At 29.9% G+C, this 22392-nt stretch overlaps 1 protein-coding gene across 1 annotated transcript in view; it reads right to left on the bottom strand.

Annotated features, from left to right (window-relative positions):
- LOC148300602 (uncharacterized) overlaps positions 1-20536 on the bottom strand; it is a 52633-nt gene extending 32097 nt beyond the window's left edge. The window contains exons 1-2 of the mRNA XM_088274551.1: positions 20365-20536; positions 12400-12578 (exon numbers count right to left, since the gene is read on the bottom strand). Coding sequence (XP_088130677.1) covers positions 12400-12578; positions 20365-20455 — 270 coding nt within the window. The 5' untranslated portion in view covers positions 20456-20536. The remainder of the gene's footprint in view (positions 1-12399; positions 12579-20364) is intronic.
- Between the last annotated feature and the right edge of the window lie 1856 nt (positions 20537-22392).

Raw genomic sequence — 22392 nt, 5'->3', positions numbered from 1 at the left:
CTTTTAAATTAATTATATTGTATTGGAAAAATATTATCATACTGAATTTATTAAGAGCAAACAAAACCCTATTAGTGAAAGCTAAACTGGCAGTTTACAACGGAGTTCTAGTTGCAACTTAATGTATATAATTAAAACATAGAGTTAGCAAAATAATGATAAAAGTACTGATATTTCCTGGTGGAACTGCATTTTATAAAAATTATATAATACCAAATACATATAAAACTTTTCAATATATTATTTGAAACTTTAGTTTTCGAATTTGCTGAACAAGTATGTATAAAATGATAATCATTTAACTAGTACAAAAATATTGCATTCTATAAAAAAGTGAACTCATTACATAATTAAGAGATTTTGGAAATAACAATTGCCTTCAGAAAATTCCAATCATTAATAACCAAACAAAATAAAATCTGGTCTCTTCCAAGAAATAAAAATAAAAATAAAAAACTTTACGCTTCAATCCCCTTTTACTTAAAACCTCACTTAATTACCAACTTCTTTACCCCCCTTACTAACCTAAAAATGAATATTTCTCTGTTTTAAGTTAAGTACAGGTCGAACCTTGAAGATGATAAGGTGCTTGTCGAAACCGGTTGGAACAAAGTACTTAAAATGGTTTAAAACAAAGTTAAAGTTTTTTTCAAGAGAAATATTGGTGTTTGTATTATTCACAAAAATATCAATTTCATATTAATTATGTTATCAAATACCCAGAAATTCTGACTCGAGAGTCCGCGTCACTAACTAAGGGACAACAACCCGACACATTTTTGTACAAAGAATAAACATCAAGGTAAATTTTCATGCATGTGCTTATCCAAGGTTAAACGTTCTTACAACATTCATTTGACACAGATGAGGAAACCATCTTAGAGACCCTTCCTTAATCTTTCCAATTACATCTGTCTTAACTACACGCTCTTTTCAAACTTCTCCATACGTAACCCAGTCATACTTATAAAGAATTTTCAACACATCCGTCTGCACTCAATCTTCCACTACCTTTCTTCCAGCCGTAAGATTAATTATCAATTTTCCGTGTCTGATGGAATCGAATATCCTTTTGTGTTTTTTCGGCTATCCCCATTTGTTACAGAGCCTATTCACGCGAAATCGCCTTTGACCGGAGCCTACTTTCTTGTTTTGCTGATCACCTCCGCTTCGCTTTTGCCCGGTAAAGGAGGCAAAACAATGTTCCCGGACGCTGCAATATTTGAGCAAAACAGACCCGCAGAGTTTGGAAAAACTTTTCCCACTTTACCTAACTGAACCCGGTTATTTATAGCCTTTTTTCCAGGACCGGGTAATTAATCTAAGCCCACCTAGAAGGGGCCGGCGGCAGTGGATGCTCTCATTTTTTGCCTTACCCCCAAGAATGGGATTCGTGAAATATAGCAATGAAAGTTCCTCTTTGTTCAAGCTTTTTACTTCGTCATAATGTTTATAATTAACATGTTTCATTGTGCGATGTTAAAAATTAATGGAGTCTTATTTTGCGAAGTTTTCCTTCTAAAAAATGTTATTGGGGAGGAGATCCGGCCTTTTCAAAGGAGTTTTTAATGAAGGGTATTAATATCCCTGAAATATGAATATAAAACATTGTTTCGGGAACTTTGGATAGTCAGTAAGTCTTTTTTAGTAAATAATGAGCTCCACCAATGCCTCCTAGATGGCAAATAAACTCATTTATTAGTACATTTTTTTAGAAAAATGTAAGTAATATTAGCATGTAATATTAGCAAGTTTTAAAATATAATAAAATGTATTAAAAATAAATATCAAGCCACTTTTTAAACTTACTGTGCAACAGATCTTTTTAAGGGAAACCTGAATGTTTTTCCTCCATTTGAAAAATATTTAGTTTATTTAAAAAAAAACAATCAAACAATTCCTTTTCTTTAAAATGCAAAAACAACACTTTCTACCCTGTAGCGGGTAAATATTAAGTTTAAAATATGCCGCTTTTGCTAGGATATAGTACATTTTCTGGGCATTCTGAAAACATGCAGAACTGAACATTGACAATGTTTGAAATATGACGTTGTTGAAAGAAATGAGCGATTTGTTAAACTGATTCACCACTCATTCGTTTCACATGCCATTTCTATACATCTTTCTCAATTTCATCTCTAATCCTTATCTACGCCTTGTATTATTTCCTTATATCTCCATTCAAACATATATCATACATCGTTTTGCCACACTAAGATATTACGTTTCGACTGTATTCATACTATTTTTTCTTCTTTTGCCAACTCCATGATTCATTTCTATACACTAGGGTTGGAACCAACACTTTCGGTATTATAAAAAGTTATGTTGATTTTTTTTCTTCAATTAAACACTTGAATATACCAATTTAATGAGTTTTATTTATACATACAACTAGTTTCGAAAACTTACAGATGTTTTCATCTTCTGGTAAAAATTAAACCTGACGAACAAAAAATATATTTAGGGGTTTATATAGGTTAATAAATATTGAGAAGGGAGGGGGGGTTGAAAAGTAAAAAGCTCATTAAATTGGTATATTCAAGTTTTTAATTTTAAAAAAAAATCGACATCCACAATCCACAAAGTTAACGCCGAATCAATAAATAATATAAAAACTTATGTTACAAAGTTGATGCGACGATATTACTGTTATTATGTATTGCTTTATTGATTTCAATCATCGTGTTAGTTTATTTTTTATAATAAGTTAGTAATATGTACCATACATATATAAAGTTCCAATTAAAATGAAATCTGGATTCAATGGCTGATGAATTTTGAAAGCGAGTGTCGAATAAAAAGCTCGCTGTTTTTGTCAAATGGCCCGCATCTTCCACTGACACATCTTTCTTTGCGTTGCATTTGAAACATCATGACACATACAAAAATCTAAAATGGTATGTTCATATATTCGTAGTATATTTTTGACATCTCAATATAAACGAAGAAGAATATAGAATTCTTAAAATTTACAGGGTTAATGACCTTTCATAGGCTGGTTGGTAATCACTTAACATGCCTGCAACATTCACCATTCTACTCATGATGGACAACCATACTTTTCAAATTTTCGGAACTCCTGCATATGTCATTAATCTGATGATACGTGAGTTCAATAGAGCCATCTTTACTTGGATTGAGAAAGATTTCAATTTTCAGAGACCCTTTTATTTTGTAAACGAGAACCTAACCAGATTATTTTTTACACAACTAGTAATAAAAAACGATTTAAATACTTTAATGTTTGAAGTGTTTACATACAGACGTACATACATTTGTAAAATATGAGTATTGATAGATAAAAAAAGATAATACTTGATGTGATGTAGGAGATTAATGAAGAATTTGAGATACGTAGATAAATTCCCAGTGAGTATGATCTGAAATATCAAAGAAAAAGATAAACCATAAATATTGAAAGTCACTGAAGAAAAACGTGGAAAAATAGTATCGGAAAAAGAGGAACAATATCATCATTTTTAAATAAGAAAACTTATTAAATATCGTTTCAAGAAAATGTACATAAAGGTTTTCTGAAAAAAAATGCATTTCCGCAAAAGAACGAAGTGACATGCTTCATTACAATAGTTAATAAACAAAAGACATTTTGAGAAAAATTTTCAATTTATGCGACGCATTGAACTTTTACATATCGCTGCTTGTGTTTCATAGATATAGAAGGCACTGGTTCGTTGTTACAAAGTTGTTATGTAATTATTATAAAATGGAGTACTTCAAAACACTTTTATATAAAGATGAAAATAAGAAATAAGAAATGAAATTGAGACTACACCGTTTAACATAGTAATAAAATAAAATACATTTCTGTGTACTTTTTAAAGAGGAAGTTATTTGATTATGTCAAAGGATAAAAAATATATATATTTTGTGTTCATTTCATATGTACATATGGGTCGCCTACTTTCAAAATCGCAAGATTCAATTTTATAAAATTTTAAAATAAATACTCTACCGGAATGCCGATTGTGGGTTTTATTGTTTAAAATATTCTTTTACTTGAAAACCCTGCTAAAAAATATTTAAAAACTGCGTTGTATTTCAAATTCCACTATATTCATGAAACTTGCCTTCTGACCCATATCGGCCAATCAGAGATCGGGGATAGGTCAAAAATGAAGATGACGTCATTATCGGTTTGTGTCTCGTGTTTTTTTTAATACTCACAAAATTTTCCAAAAAAATGGGAAAATTCTCTATTTCATAATATTTTATCTAAAGATAGACAAATCTTTGAAACATAAATGCTACCCGGAGAATTTAGGATTTTTAGTAAAATCAAATTACATGGATCTGGCGGATTTTGAAAGCAGGTGACACATATGTACGTAGGTCAGTCAGTGTATAGCTATTTGGTTCATGTAGAAGCTAAAATCTAACTTACATCACCCTACTTCACCATAAGGATAGGGAGAGATAATAGAACGCCAAATCAATCTGTCCTTGCAAACCATATTCGACTCTTTCACATTTATCCTCCTGAACTGACCACAAGGTGTTTTATATATTTTTTTAATTATTGGAAAACCAACGGAATATTTGACAAATATATGATACTATAATAAAAAAAATAAAAAAAATATTCAAGTTTGAGGTTTTCACTTAAGTAATCTGAAAATAAAAATTAACTGTCATGTACATTATCAACTAGTCAAATACACATCAAAAATATTTCTCTTATTATACGTATTAAAAGAAACATTATTGATGTCTATTTCATTAAGCATTACATTGCATATTGCATTTAAGATGGTTTTGGAATGTGAATCTAATGAGTAAGAAAATAATGGTAATGCAAGTATGTGAGGACACCGAATCTGGAATTAGAATCAATGGAAGAACAAGGAAAACTTGGTATGATCAGGTATTTCAAATACTTAAAAGCGGTCAGGCTAAGTGTCTGAATAATCGGCGGGTACGTATAAGAAGATGTATGAATTTAGAAGAAGCGTGTTTGCTAAGACAGTGCGATGTGGCGTTTTATTCTTCTTGCCTACCCCAGTAAGGAAAAGATGCAATGGTTAGTTAGCTTGTAAATACTAAAAAAATGTTATAATTATGCTATTAAGATTGGGAATTATTAATCGAATGTGATTTATTATTTAGAAACTAACCTCAGTTATAAAATGACTTTTTCGTATTATCTCTTGTGAAACAAAGTAAAAATATATTTAATAGATTTATATTATCCACTGACACTTCGTGATGGAATTACATTTTTAATATATTATTAGATTAAAACCAATATTTTTAGCTTTTCCACTTTATTTTTATTTGACCAGCGGCCGGGTTTCGTCGTTACCGACATTATCAGACTGGTCAAGCTAAAAATATTGGTTTTAATCTAATAATATATTAAAAATATATTTGTAAATGAAACGCATTGTTGACAATGCAGCATGGTAATATAACACTCTCCTTATCATTCATCATTCAAATTGTGTAATACCACATAAAAACATCTGTAATACTACTTAAAAACATTTGTAGGTAAATTGGTTGTTTGTAAAATAATTCCATATAAGAAACACGTGCTTACAATTTTCTGGCGAAACTGAAAGTTTTTGCGGATCCATCAACAGTTTTATTCTAAAATTGTTTTTGTGTTACACTCTCCTTATCATTCGTCATTCACTTCGTGTAATACCTCTTAAAACGTTTGTAGTATAAATAAAAACATTTGTTTTTAAAAAGTTTTGTTTTAAAAAATTTATATATATATATATATATATATATATATATATATATATATATATATATATATATATATATATATATATATATATATATATATATATATATATATATATATATATATATATATATATATATATATATATATATATATATATATATATATATATATGTATATATATGTATATATATATATATATATATATATATATATATATATATATATATATATATATATATATATATATATATATATATATATATATATATATATATATATATATATATATAAATATATATATATATATATATATATATATATATATATATATATATATATATATATATATATATATATATATATATATATATATATATATATATATATATATATATATATATATATATATATATATATATATATATATATATATATATATATATATATATATATATATATATATATATATATATAAATATATATAAATAAATATATATATATATATATATATATATATATATATATATATATATATATATATATATATATATATATATATATATATATATATATATATATATATATATATATATATATATATATATATATGTATATATATATATATATATATATATATATATATATATATATATATATATATATATATATATATATATATATATATTATTTTTGAAATGCCCAGACTTCCATATTTTTCTTCATCTTTGATGAGATGTCAAAAAATCATATGAAAAATAACTCCTATAATTGAAGATGACTCAGATTTGTAAACAAGTATTTGGACACACTCAAAATGTTGTAAAGTATTATACTACTTTGTGTATAAAGTGAATGATGAATGATAAAGAGAGTGTTACGTAAAAACAATTTAAGAATAGCCGAACTGTTGATGGATGTGTTCAAACCTTTCATCATCGTTCACTTCCTTCGTTCATCGTTCACTTTGTGGAATACCTCTTAAAAACACTTGTAAAATAACATGAAAACGTTTGTTTTTTTTATTTTTAAATATTTTGTGTACAATATGAACGATGAATGATAAAGAGATTGTTACATAAAATAAATTCAGGTATAGCCGAACTATTGATGAATGCGCACTAACCTTCAATTTGCCTTGAAAATTATAGGCATGTATTTCTATATTGATGCCTTGTAAAAGAGGTAAGCTTGATTAAGGCTCTCACGAGGCATGCGGAGTACATGGCCAAGCCAACTGAATCGCCTTTTCTTGACGACAGTTGTGACCAAGATTTGCTGCGTCCTACGCCTTATCTCTTCATTCCTCAAAAATAAAGTCAAACCACCGCACGCCTAAGATTCTCCGCAAACACCTATTCTCAAAGCTTAGTACACGGCTGCTCTGGGCCCTTGTAAGGTGCCATGTTTCACAGCCGTATAAGAGAACAGGAGCAATGCAGGCATTGTATAGGCGGCATTTGGTTTTCACCGACTATAAATTCGATTCGGTTCGCGCCGCCCAGGACGACCACTGTTGACAATTCGTCGGCAGTTCTCGTCAGAACTTCGGGACGCGGATCTGACTTGGGAGGATGCAAGGGAGCTGGCAGCCGACAGAAAAGCCTGGAGACAGTTTGTGGACTCCATATGCTCCACCTAGGGAGCGGATATGGTTAATAATAATTTCTATATTTGAATTTATTACAAATGGCCTCTACAAGTGTAGCCTTGATTCCATATATGACTTGTATGATTCCATATATGACATTTTTTTACAGATTTACAGCACTCGTTTCGAATTTTAATTGAAAACGATTATTGTATCGCGGAAAAGGTCGAGCGCAAAGCCCCTTGAGAATCGTGTTTATATTTAGGCCCACCGCGAACAAAAATATTTTTGTATAGCTCCGCCAACAGCACGTAAAAATAAATCAAATTGCTTGACGTTTTTAATGTCATGTGAATGGTGGATATCATTAGGGGAGACAGCTGAAGCGGTAAAGTGATGCCAACATAAAAACAATCATTAAACAAGGTGACAACTTCACCATAAAATGTTATTACGTCACAAATATTACGAGCAATGTTGCCAGTTCAAATTACTTGGTGAAATTTTGGATTTTTTTTGTTACAAATATACATAGAAGTATTATCAATTATTTGGGTATTAACTTTTTGTTAAATATGATTCAATTATAAATATAGCTCTAGTTTTTTACCGCTTGAGTATTATATTTTTACAGCTAGTTTCGGAAGCTTCCATCTACATTCCACTTTATCTTAATAGAAAACTTAATTTTTTTCTGAAAATTTGGTGTAGTATTATTATCCCTTCAGTGATTTCCACAGCGAATAGCAAAATGAAAAAAAAATGAGAGAAGGGTTACAAGAAACTTAATAAATCTCTTGCAAATAAAACACTTACGTTTATTATCCATAAACAATATCGCATTAGCGCCTAAATATAATAAAGAAACGATTTTATTGAGCAAACTGAGTTTTACGGAGAGCACATATGGCGCCTATTAACGTCGGCCATTCCCCCTCAACAACAACTGGTGATCGATCCGAGATAAGGAAAAACAAGCGGCAAAATACTCGACCAGGGATAATAGATGTTCTGAACACGGTGCGATGTCATGAAAGGACATAATGGTTACGTCCACTAATTATCCACACGTAGTAAAAACATTACTTCCTTTAACGACTGCCCCGTTTTTAACGAAATATGGCGTTACATCATTATTTCAAACGTTGAACGTAGTTTTTACGACTCGCTACACGTAATGATACGTAAATGAATATTTAATGTTGAAATTATATATTAAATTAATGTGGATAAAAAACTACATTGTTGCTGTTTAATTACATACAATTATAACTTCGCTGCTTTTTATATGAGCTTCAAATCCATTAGTAAAAACAGATTTTTTCATACTTAATTTTTTGTATATTAAAAGCATTGAAAACGACAGTCACGAATTAGTATTTATTAAAGTGATATTACACAAAGTGGACGATGAATGATAAAGATGGTGTTTTTTAAAGTTTTTTTTGTTGTATTTTTTTATATTTCACATTTTGTAAACAAAAAGCATTATAAACTTTGTGGTATGGTAACATAACGTTCTACTTTTCATTCATCGTTCACTTCGTGTTTTACACATTATGTATTACACAAAATGAATGAGTTATAACTATTTCAATAAAAAACTAGTTTCCAAGTCATTCAATCAATTTTAGCTGTCAATTTTATGCCATCAGCTGATTTTTTGTGTATGGCCTTTTCCAATTGGACAAGTATGAGATTCTTTCAAAATAAGTCCATATATATATATATTTTAAGGGAGTAACCCTGAAAGAATATTTTATTATAGTAAAAATATATAATATCGAAATTTTATTTGATGTTTATCGTCAGTGAAAATATATTTTTAGTCCACCTCCGTAGTGAAATGGTTGGCACGCTAAGCTACCGTATGGAGGTCCGGGTTCGATTTCCAAGGGGGAGTGAAAACATTCGTAATTTTTACACTGTAATATTTATTTATTATTACCCAGGACTGATCTCTGAAAAGTAGGAGTAATCACCTTGCCTTCATGCAAGTAACGATCAAAATAACACTGCATCAATGCAAAAATACCACTATTTTTAAGATCTATAACGACAGGTTTTTCGATGGATTAAACTTAATTTTTATGTTATGTTATTAAACGAAAATGAATTTATAAAGATAAAGGGTGGCTACTGAATTTCCTACTTTCATTTCTAATAAGGTTCTACATTCCACAACGTTTCATTGTTTTTGACTTAATGCTTCCTGCTAGAATTGAAAGATTTACAACACCCCCGTAAATTTATTGGACGACACAAAAATATGCTCCTTCGTGATGGTTAATTACTTTGCCCCAGCAAATAAATAATTTTACACAAGTGTGAGACATAAATTATATCGTTTTTATTTTTTACCCTCCCAACAAACAAAGAAACGCTTTAACAATTAAAATCCTTTAACATATGTTTGGTCCAGCTAAAAAATATACATATTTCTTATTATGTGAAGCAAAATATGAAGTGTTTTTTTGAACATATGTATTTTACATATTAAAAGCATTATTAACTTTGCGGTATGATAATATAACACTCTCCTTATAATTCATTGTTCATTTTGTGAAACACCACATAAAAACAGTGCTTCATGACTATCGATTACGGATAATCATTCCATCATCAGGTCAACTGTAGTCTACAGTTGACCTAATAATGAGTTGTTTATTCATGTCATGAAGTTATAATAATGAATATTATTTATAAACATAGTATCAAATATGAAGAAGAATTTGGAAGTCTGGGCATTTACTGTGCTGTCGACCGTCATAGGCTGGTTTATGTGATCACTTTACACACGTGTAACATTCACTAATCCTACCCAATATTGACAACCGAATTACTCAAATTTTTGGAAGTTCTATATGTGATTTCGTATATATATATATGATTTCGAATTTCGAAACTTGTTCTTGAATTACTAGAACTTCATTAGAGACATCGATTGGTGAGATGAAAAGAGGCTTTTTATTGAGCAGAATCTCCATATTCTTCTTCGTCTTTGAAGAGATGTCAAAAAATAATATTAAATACACCTACAATTGGAGATAATCTAGATTTGTGAACAAGTATTTGGATACCCTCAAAATGTTGCTATAATAATAAATATGGATAAATTATACTACCCCATTTTCGTATAATACTATCTATCTCAAGGTAGAAAAGAAAGAATATTCTCTTTGTACCTTGAGGTAGAAAAAAAATATACCTTAAGGGCGCTGAGTAGTGTTTGTTAGTGGTATTACACAAATTGTAATTGTAATTTTCAAATTGTAATTTTAATGTCTACGCCTTAAATTTTTGTTTGTAATGTATATATTAAATTTTAAATAAATTGAATTGAATTGAATTGAACGATGAATGATAAGGAGATTGTTAATAATTTTAACACACAAACAATATTATCAATACTTGATCATTTCTATTGTGTGCTAAAAAAAACAGTTAAATTTTTCAACACCTGAACTCGCTTGGCAACAAAAATGACCCATTGTGCTCCAAATACGTGGCGGAATAATTTTCCATAATAAAGTGGTCACCTTTGTCGCGTTTAGGCGGAACACAAACGGACTCCATCCGTGTCAATGGCGCCAGGGGGTTAACAGGCCCTATACAGTGGTTTTGTGCAAACCCTCTGCAGTTGTTAAGCCTAGGAAAGCGTCACAAAAGCCAATATTTCCAAACAAGTCTTTCGAACCTACCCTAAGCTGATTATCATGAGTATATGTATGTGTGTGTGTGTGTGTGTATATATATATGTGTATATATATATATATATATATATATATATATATATATATATATATATATATATATATATATATATATATTTATATATATATATACATTTATAAATGTATAAATCATGTCCTTGGGGGGTTCAAATAAATATAAGTGATTTTCTCACTGTAATATTTATTCCATATTACCATGGTCTGGTACCTGAAGCGGAGGGCTGATCACCTTTCCTTCATGTAAAAACGATCAAGATAACACTGCGTTTATATGACGCAGTGCCCTATGCACCATTTTGGTGCGGATAAGGGTTTTCTCGCTCTCTTCTGTATATAAATCATAGAACTAAAATCATTTACCCGTACTCGTAGTACTCGTAACTTCATTGCTAACTTAGGATGGTTGAATTGTTTGGGATCATGCCTTTAGCGAGATAGGGGGTGCTTTTGCCTAGATTTTTCACTTATGAATTATATGAAGGTATAACATACTTTAGACGTAAAGAGTAAATCCACTCGCCAGTAGTTAAAGACTATAAAACTTATACTAAGCCTAAATCGGGCCATGATAATTCGGTGTTGCATAAGTCATAGCAAAATTGTAGAGTTATTTGAACGTTAGGTTGAAAATGCGAATAAATCAACAAACATGAAGAATAATATGTATTGAATATTTTTTTTCATCTACACATGTTGAGAGGTCAAAATGTTGATAAAATTATAATTATTGTAAATAATTTTTAATATAGTATTTTTTTATAACCTGAAGAAGAAGACTATAACCATACATTCTTTTTTGCCCAATAAATAACCAAATGCCAACATTTTTAAAACTTTGGCCCCGCTTATTTCCCTCCCTACAAATATCCAACTCATCCTAGCGAGCAGGAACTCAAAAACATATATAAAACATTTTTTTTACTTTTTTTTATTTAACGGAATCAATTTATAGTTTGATAATAAGTTAAATGTTATTTATAATTTCATTATATTATTTAATTAACGTGACATTGGCAAAAGCAATAAATTCTATATGCAACGTCATTCTACATAAAAAAAAATTATTATCATTACTATAACTACTGTTTTTTGTTCACCTCCGTAGTGTAATGGTCAGCACGCTCGGCTACCGTTCTGGAGGTTCCGGGCTCGATTCCCAGGGGGGGTCAAATAAATATAAGTGATTTTTACACTGTAATATTTATTCAATATTACCCTGGACTTGTACCTGGGGCGGAGGGCTGATCACCTTTCCTTCATGTGTAAAAGAATTGAGATAACACTGCGTTTATATGAAGCAGTGCCCTATGCACCATTGGGGTGCGGATTAGGGTTTTATATATATATATATAACTACTCACCACTGCAGTGTTGTGTTTCTTGATGTTGCAAGGCAACGTTGCTGTCCCTCCAGTTTGAGCAACGACAACCGTTCCGTTGGCCGTATTAAACGGGTTGGACAACCCTGTTTGCACAACGTTGCCAACGGACAACTTGTTGTCAACGTTTCCGGTTCCGTACGATCGCTTATGCACAACACCTGAAAATTAATTTAAAATACATTACATCTATGTTTTATATTAAAAGCATTGATAACTTTTTGGTATGGTAATAAAATTCTGTGCTTATCATGCTTTGTTCACTTTGTGTAATACCACTTTAATGAACGCTTAGTCAAGAATAAGTGTTTAAAAAGTGGTATTACACAAAGTGAACAATGGATGATAAGGAGAGCGTTTTACATCAACTCTTTGTTATATCTTCAAAGTATCATAATGTTCCTAAGTTAAGACAATATTTTCATATTGACAACGTCATGTGACATTAAATATACATATGTGGATAAATCAGTTTTGGCCTTGTAAGCACTAAGTGGGGACTTAATGATCCCATATGCACCGTAAATATGTTTTTTTTGTGTTATGGAATCGAGTGTATGAAGAAAAAATAGTAAAACCAATTTTCGAGGCTAATGTGGTTGGTAGTATAAGCAGAGAAAGACCGAGAAAATTGGCGTGATAAATTATTCAAAAATTTTGAAAATGGTCAGGTCAGTAGCAAAATCGGCGGGTATGCATGAGGAGATGCATGAATGTGGAAGAGGGAAAATTATTTACAAATATTAAATACGTATTTTATCCATGGGAGTATATTCACCCTTCGTATATTGATTGAAATGCGGAATGTACCCTGTAACGTTCTGATGTATTTATGAATCAATTTATTATATAGGGTGGCGCAAAATTAATCACTCTATGAGAAGATGTTAGTTAAAATTTATGCAAATGTTGCCGTATGTCAATCATATTTGAAATTTGCAAAGAAGACAGCTGCAATATTTGGATTCATAGTAGCGCAAAATGAATCATCCATTTTTTTTATAAGGTTTTTACTAAACAAAAAAAAAGAGAAATGATAATCTTTATTTGGACTTTTACAATTTTTTATGTTAACTGGAAAAGATGATATCTGTCAAGTGGCTGCCGCCAGTGTTGCAGTGTGTTGTGTGCAGCTCTCCAGTTTACACATTTCAAATATGATTGACGTACGACGCCATTTGCAAAAATAATAACATCTTCTGTTTGAGTGATTAATTTTCCGCCACCCTGTTTAATAAATGAGCTTGCTCTAATTGACGTTTATGTAAAAATGAGAATCAAATCACAAAAATATACATAAAACATACTTTAAAGTATGGTTAATGTTCTCAATCTGCAATTAGGAGAATTCAATTGTTTAACGAAAAGGTTAAAAATGGCAATATTGAGAACTTATTCTGATGATGACAAAGTTCTGGTGGTATTTTCTAATTACTTTTTAAGACTTTTTAAATTATTTTTGTACATCTAAGTTAAGCCTAAAACAATCAATACATAATATGCAATTTTTCTTTTAAAGCTTTACAAATAAATTTCATAAAACCTCGTTTATTTGTTGCTTCGAATGAATGTTTTTTTTTCCTTTATACCTTTAAAATATCGTGAGAAAATCGTTTTTGCTTTGGTAATAATTAAGGGTTTCTGCAGAACGTGTTTGGGCGAGGGTTGAATGGGGGTGTAAAGAGAGTGAAGGGTGGTAATAATGGAATATCGAAAAACGAAAACGTTTCCAATAAAACACCTTAAAAATCTCCGCAAAGCACGAACGAGTATCTTTTAAAAAATGTTTTATAAATGTATCATAGCATTTTGATACGCGGTGGTGAGAAGTACAAAATTCAAATTATTTTAAATATATTTTTCATTCTGATTTGGAAGAATGTCAATTTTATATGTATTGATTTAGCGTTTGATTTGTAGGACACCATTTCAATTTGTGTATTAATTGTTATTTAATTGTTACACAGATTTTTTTGAGTCTAATATGTTGTATTTTATTGTTAAAAAACACATAAAAATAATACTGTGACAAGTGTTTCGCCTGGTTATGGCATTTTCAAACGAGAATTTTTATTTGTTTTTAAGCAATCAAATTCAACTTGATAGACTCAAAAATCTGTGTTCAATCAATTAATACATAAATCAATTTTATATTTGACATCTCTATATAAATCATAAAGAACATGGAAGTCTTGGTATTTACAAGACTAACGACCTATCATATGCTGGTTGAGTGATCACTTTACATGCGTGTAATGTTCACCATCCTACCCATGATTGACAATTCGCTCACTCCTTTCAACAACGTCATATATCAAAGAACTTGATTTTTCTGGAGATCGTTTTTAAAGTTTAAGAATTCAATAAAATGTATTAAAAATGAATATCAAGCCACTTATTGAACTTTTAACTGTGCATAATTGTCATTTTTACTCAAACGCCATTTTATGTGTCTTGTCTATTAAGTTATTTTTGTATTTGTTAAATTTCCAATATGTGTAATTTTACAAGCATTGTGAATTTACATACCGCTCACTCCTTTCAACAACATACAATTTTTCAATAAAATGGATTAAAAATAAATATCAAGCTACTTATTGAACTTTTTTTACTTTGCAACAGATCTTTTTTGGTAAAACCTGAAGGTTTTTTCTCTATTTGAAAAATATTTGGTACATTTAAAAAAATAATTAAACAATACTTTTTCTTCGAAATGTAAAAACAACACTTTCTGCCCTGTAGCGGGTAAATATTAAGTTTAAAATATGCCATTTTTGCTGGGATGTACATGTTCTGCGCATTGCGAAAACATGCACAAGTGAAATTGACGATTTTTGATATATGACGTTGTAAAATTGAATTGTGTGTAAAGTGATCTTACATGAATATTATTTTTTGACATCGCAACATAGATGAAGAAGAATATAGCAGTATGTTAGATGCCTACGTAGAAAGCGGCGTGATGGTTAGTTAGTTTACGTTTCGCATTAATTCAGAATATTAACTTAATCCAATATAGAAAATTATGTCTAAATTTGGATCACAAATTTGTCAAAATTTAAACCAAGGGGTTCTAAAACTTATTTTGATATTTGATGTCTCACTTTGAAGATAGTTAAGTATGAGATTAAACAAGTTTAATTAATTTATATTCCAATAACATTATGAAATCTATTTCGCAATAAGGCTTAAAACATTTTAAATTTAATGTCAGGATGTTTCATAATCCGCTCATAAATTTAATTGTATTAAAAAGGATTATTTAATAAAAGTACTTTTACTAGTTTCAGCAAAGTGACATCAGTAAAGCGACGTATAAACGTTGAAGAGTTTAAATAAGTCAGACGCTGGATTATTCACCCTACGGATGATATATTTTTTTCTTTTTCTTCTTCTTGGTGTAGGCTTTGTGGTCTGTTTTCAAGAAGGACAAGCCTCCTGCGATGTCGATTTCCAGCTGTCAATCCATATTCAATTCAAATAGTAATGGGCAGGGCATATTTCAAGACAGGACCCTACAAGATGGTTCCCAAATTTCTACGATGGAGACCTTGGGAGAACAAAAGAGGTGTCGGAAGACCCTAAAAGCGATAGTCCGACAACAAAGTCGCTGTGGGGGGTAGAAACTGCCTGCAAGCAGCAACCGATCGGAGAAAATGGAAAAAAGGGGAAGAGGCCTATAACAAGCAGTGAAGGACAGAGGACTCATGAAGAAGAAGAAGTATCCATCTCTTTGGTGATCTGTCCGGGCGTTGTCTACCTTAGTCGTGCAGTGCAATGTGGGGGAGTCTGGATGGTTCCATTCTCACATGCGCATACCATTGTCTTCTTCGTTGCCTTCTCCACCTAACGACGTCTTCGATCTTGCAAATTTCTTTTATCCTGGCGCTTTTTATATTTTGAAGACTCTTGGCAGATAAACGTATGCTCCTTAGAGTTAAAATTGTTATTGTATTCATTTTGTATAAGTTGCAATTTTGATACATGTAAAATTTCAGCTGATTTTACTGCTATCAGTCAGTCACAGGTCGGTAAACCTGAATAATTCACTAAACATCTTTGTCACAGTTATTCTGTATCAATAAATAATTGTGGAAATACTAAATAATAAATAAAGGAGAAAATATGTTTCCTTGAACGTATTTTGATGGAAGAAAAGAGATACTGTTTTGGTGTATTTTTCGTGTTTTGTTAAGAAAAATGATTAATTACGTCATCCCCATTCCAACCACCTCCCTCCTTTTCATTTATGTACGAAAATCTAAACAGCAAATATTTTTGTAATGTGTTCGTTAAGGCGATCAATTTTTGGGGACTTTGTATTTTTCAAAAAAAGTGGATTTTTTTTAATAATTAAAATGTAACTTTGTTTTAAAATCAATATGTTAATATAACTTAATTTTAATGTCTACCAGTTTCGAAGCGCACCACTTTTTTATCAAGACTGGTCAATACTAAAACGCTATCTACTTAAACAAACATTATAGTTAAGTTATAATAACATTTTGAGTGTATCCAAATACTTGTTCACAAAATCTGGACTATCTCCAATTACAGGAGTTATTTTCATATTATTTTTTTTGGAAGTCTGGGCATTTACGGGGCTGACGATCACTTAAACCAGCCTATGACGGTCGTCAGCCCCGTAAATGCCCAGACTTCCATATTCTTCTACATCTTTGATGAGATGTCAAAAAAGGTTAAAATAACATATTTATTGTGATTTTAAAACAAAGCTTCATTTTAATTTTAAAATGGAAAATCACAAAGTTAGTGCTTCAAATATAAATTATATAGGTTTTTTATTTACATCATTTTGAGTGTGTCAAATAATGCTCACAAATCTGTATTTTCTCAACTTAAGTTGTTTTTAAATTTTGACATCTCAACATATATGAAAAAGAATATGGAAGTTTGGGTATTTACAGGGATTATGACCTGTTAAAGTCTGGTTTCAAGTTATCACTTTACACACGTGAAACATCTCCATTCAACCGATGATTGACAACCACACTCTTAAAATTTTTGGACCCCTGGATATATTGATAAATCTCATTATACAGTTTATAAGAGTTCACAACAGCCATCTATGTTGAAACAAGTAAAACTATTATTTAGCAGAGACCCTTTTATTTGTATGCAAGATCCACTATAAACAACCACACTTCTCAAAAATTCGAGTAGTGTCGTTGTCAATCTTGAGTAGAATGGTGAATGTTGCACGTGTGTAAAGTGATTACTGAACCAGTCTATGACACGTCATAATCACTGTTAATACCCAGAGTTTCTTATTCCTCCTCATCTTTGTTGGAATATTAAAACGTAAAAGTTTTTTTTTCAAAATAAATTTATGAATTATTGGAAATTGGATATTTCTATGAATGCACCATTTTTACAAGAGTTTTTTTTTTTATAATTTGACATTTTTACTTTACAATCTTAAAAAAATATTTACACTGCTCTCTCCAATAAAAAGACTTAACCCTTGTGCTTGGAAAAGGAATTAAACTTTTTATTTATTGTTAATGATTGTGTGTGGTATAAATTATTTTAAATATATTTTTAAATTTTTGTATTATTCGTTTTTTTTATATATTTGTCAAGTATTTTTTCGATTAACGTGTATAGTTTAATATTTTAACATGCATTAGTTTTATTTTTTAGCACTTTGATGACTTCATTATTTTTCAATTTGTAGGAAGGTTGTTGAAAGTATTTAGTTCCAAAATTTTAAAAGTTCTGTTGGAAGTTTTTGGCATTGTAAAGTCAATATGTTATCTCGAAGATGAACCTTTCTTAAATTTCAAGTATTTTTAAGCCCTAAATAGTTAAAGAATGGTTTTTTTAAATGGTTTCTACTTTGCTTCACCATTTTTAAAATTGAAGACATTTACCTTTTAAAAAAACCACCCAACCCGAATCGTGCACATGGATAGGAGTTCAGTGTTACGATATTTCTCGAAGCTTTTCCGATGATTTTCCCCATTTTACAAAGGCGAAATGAAAAGGCATTATTTCGAGCAAATCTTGGCCATTTTCTTTGGAATTCGCAGATATTTGTCGTAATCAAAGAAACGCGGTTCTACATTCGCAAATGGGATCTGATGATTTGAAAATAAATGTTGGCTCAGAGAATCTGAATAACCCGAATATCTGACAATTTGTTTATCTTTCCCCATTTAATGAAGCGTAAATATTCGTTCTGAAAGGATGTAATATATTTTGCACAAAAATTACATATTACGCTATAATATCTATGTAAAAAATATTAAAAAATGATATTATAGTTCGCGGTTGATTCATGATTTTTTTTGTTTATCAGAAAACCAAAAGATTATTTAGAAAATATTATAATGTGGAATACATTTTTTTGATGTATAATATGATACTACATATAAAAAAGGAAAAAATCCTTCTCCAAGGAGAAGAGCTCAGTCTCATTTTTGGAGAGGCTCAGCAACTAATATTATAAAATTCTATTATATTGAAATGTTAAGAAATTGTATACAAAATCAATTATATTATGTAAATAAAAAAAGCAAAAAAATTAAATGAAAAACCAAACTGAAAATGAAAAAAAAAACAAAAACAATAAATAAAATAAAAAAGAACGGTAAATTAAATATATGTGGTGAATGTAGTCAGAAATAGAAGCAGAGATCGAGGAAAACTTGGCTTAATCACGTGCTTCAAATACTTGAATGTAGACAGGTCAGGAGTAAAAATGATAAGCGGATATGAAATAGGAGATGCATGCATGTAGAAGAGGCGAATAATGTTTACGAATACATAAAAAGTAGAGTTTAATTCCTCTGCTTTCTCCTGCAGAGAAGTTGTGTCAATTTTTTTTTACAAATCGCTCACTCCTTTCAAGAACGTCATAAATCAAAAAACTTGGTATTTCAGGACAACGATTTTTAAGTTTAAAAATATAATGCAATGTACTAAAAATAAATATCAAGCCACTTAATCGATTTTTTACTGTGCAACAGATCTTTTGAGATGAAACCTGAAGGTTTTTTCTCCATTTGAAAAATATTTATTTTATTAAAAAAATATAATTAAACAATACCTTTTCTTCAAAATGCAAAAACAACACTTTCTGCCCTGTAGCGGGTAAACATTAAGTTTAAAATATGCCGCTTTTGCTGGGATATAGTACATTTTTTGGGCATTCCGAAAACATGCACAACTGAAAATTGACGAATTTTGATTTATGACGTTCTTGAAAGGAGTGAGCAAAATGTCAAATCGTTATATTTTTATTTTAATGACCTGATGATGGAATGATTTTTCAAAACCGGCAGTCACGAATAAGTGTTTATAAAAATGGTATTACTCAAAGTAAACAATGGATGATAAGGAGAGTGTTTTATTACCATAACACAAACTTATCAATGCTGTTAATATACAAAATATGATAATGTACGATTTAATAACATGGTGTAGGTATTATCAGCTATAAAAAATAACGTCATAAATAATGAATAAATATTATATTTTTTTACAAAAAGTAAAAGTATATTTACTGCGTCATTAAAACGTTAAGCTGTTTATAAAATAGTACCTCTGATATAATTCGTTTAATTCAATTACAAATGTAGGCGTCTCCCAGACGAATACTAATATGTAGGTGTAATATAAATGTGGAAATGCTCTACTAATTTATTATGATAAAAAAGAAAACTTTTAAAGTATTTACGGTACAGAAAAGAAAACAAAAAAAAATTACTAAATACGAAGTTAAGAAAATTTTCAAAATAATAAAACTTACGTACAATTACGCTCTGACATATTGAATATTGAATTTTCTTATGAAAATATTAAGAACTAGAAAAGTCAAATTTAAAATAATTTATTTCGTTAGTATATTTAAGAAATTATTCATGGAAATTCGAAGTTCTTACGTACATTTTTAATTACAAACATTAAGGGGTGAGTACTTACTGTTTTCGGGGTGTGACGTCACCACCACCATGTAAGATAACAGGAACAGTAGTAAAGCCATGATGGTCCTATTATAAGGACACATCGGCATATTTACGGTGTTCTTATAACTTTCAATGCACCATGACTTTTACTTATTGACACACACTTTTGGATAAAACATTTCAAGCGTCGAAACCACACACACACTGATTATTCACTTAAAGTATTTTTCTTAAATATTTAGAATTTTACATTTTAAATAAATATTTTTTTTTATGTATAAAACTCACTTATTTTTACAAACATTTTTAACACTGTTGTATTTAATATTATACACTTTAAGTATCGATACCCAAATCTGAAAAAAAATAAAAACATATGAATTAATCTCATATTACAAATATAAAATGAACTTATATATGGAATATAATGTATGGAAGTGAAGCACGAAGTTGGTAAGAGAAGGGTAAAAGTTATCTGAACATAGTCGAAATGCGGTCTCTAAGACGAATGGTGAAATTGCGAAAGTTTTTTATTGGTATTTCTTTTTGAACTGCATTTTATGTAATAAAATTACAAATATTTAGGTTTTCCACATATATTTTATTTGACCAATTTTAATAATATCATCAGACTGGTGATGTCGAAAACGACGAAACCCAGTCACTAATCAAATAAATTATTTAAAAAGGTTATTATATTATTTATTTATCAAGACTTTTTAATACTAAAATACTATCTACTTAACAATATTCAAAATATTTTGACGGTTGGGCAAAGGAGCTTGGGTAGATCTGAAGTGTCTTTATTTTTTGTATTGATTAGCAGTCACAGTCAAAAGAGATCAGGGATGTTGGGTGATTGGAAACATATTTAATAACTGACTTTTAGAAGAATCGTTTACTTTAGTATTTATAAGTTGTAAATTATTATTAATTGCCTTTTCAATTTCTAAGTAATCTAATTTAAGTCCTCTGTTGTATGTGTGTAATATATTTAGACCTTTATTTTTATCAAATGAGTGATTATTTTCTATTAGATGATTGTCAAATAGAAACCGGTAGGCATTATAATTAAGTTATAACAAAATATTTATAGTGATTTTAAAACAAAGTTACATTTTGATTATAAAACGCAATCAAGTTTGTCTTGACTAACCTCTTAATAAAAGTAATATTACTAAGTGTGTTAATTCAACGACATATTTCAGAGTGCCTATTATTTTGAAGCGAACTTATTCAAACGTTCTGTATAATATTAAGCACCTTTGATCTTTAACATTAATAATTTTCATTCCTTTACCACCTTTCCTTTTACATTTCTGTACACCCTATATTATACTCGCTCTATTCTAGAAATACCGTAAAACCCTTAAGACGAAGTCTTAATTGAAATTGATACAAAGTTGGCGATTTATTTTGTTTGAGGGTATGGCGGATAACATCGCAGGTAGGATTTCATTTTGTCAACTGAAAACATTACGGCATAAATGACGCAAATTTAATGTTAGGGACAAAGAAACCGGGAAATGTGTAAGTGACATCTGAGCTGTTTTAATGTAATGGTAATGAGGGAAAATATCATATCTCGCAAAATCTCAATTCAACTTTTTATATGTTACTTGTCAGTTATTTAAATGATCATTTATGTATGACTGTGTAACTCAACCTGTTCTGCCTATAATTTAACATATGTAGTTCAAAGCGTTCATCTTCAGATTTTTTTGTAAAGTTTTTAAATGCATATATATATATATATATTACAACTACTACTACTACCATCACGCCGTTTCCCCGCAGGGGTAGGCAGAGAGGATAGAACGCTACACTCTTCTGTCCTGACATACAATCCTCACTTCCTTCACATCCATACACCTGGTCATTCGCAATGATATCTTTGGTTGCTTTGAGTATGTTTTATTTAGCAGTCAACCTTTTAAATGTATGCAAGGTCCTTAACGAATTATTTCACACAGTAAGAGACGCATATAAATACATGAGTTAACAACAGCCTACTTTGTTGGATTGAAAAAAGCTTTTATTAAGC

This window comes from Brachycentrus maculatus, unplaced genomic scaffold (assembly GCF_059751285.1).
Source record: "Brachycentrus maculatus isolate JH-2025_06_01 unplaced genomic scaffold, ASM5975128v1 h1tg000690l, whole genome shotgun sequence".
Taxonomy (NCBI): Eukaryota; Metazoa; Arthropoda; class Insecta; order Trichoptera; family Brachycentridae; genus Brachycentrus; species Brachycentrus maculatus.
This window is presented reverse-complemented; position numbering and strand designations above follow the sequence as displayed.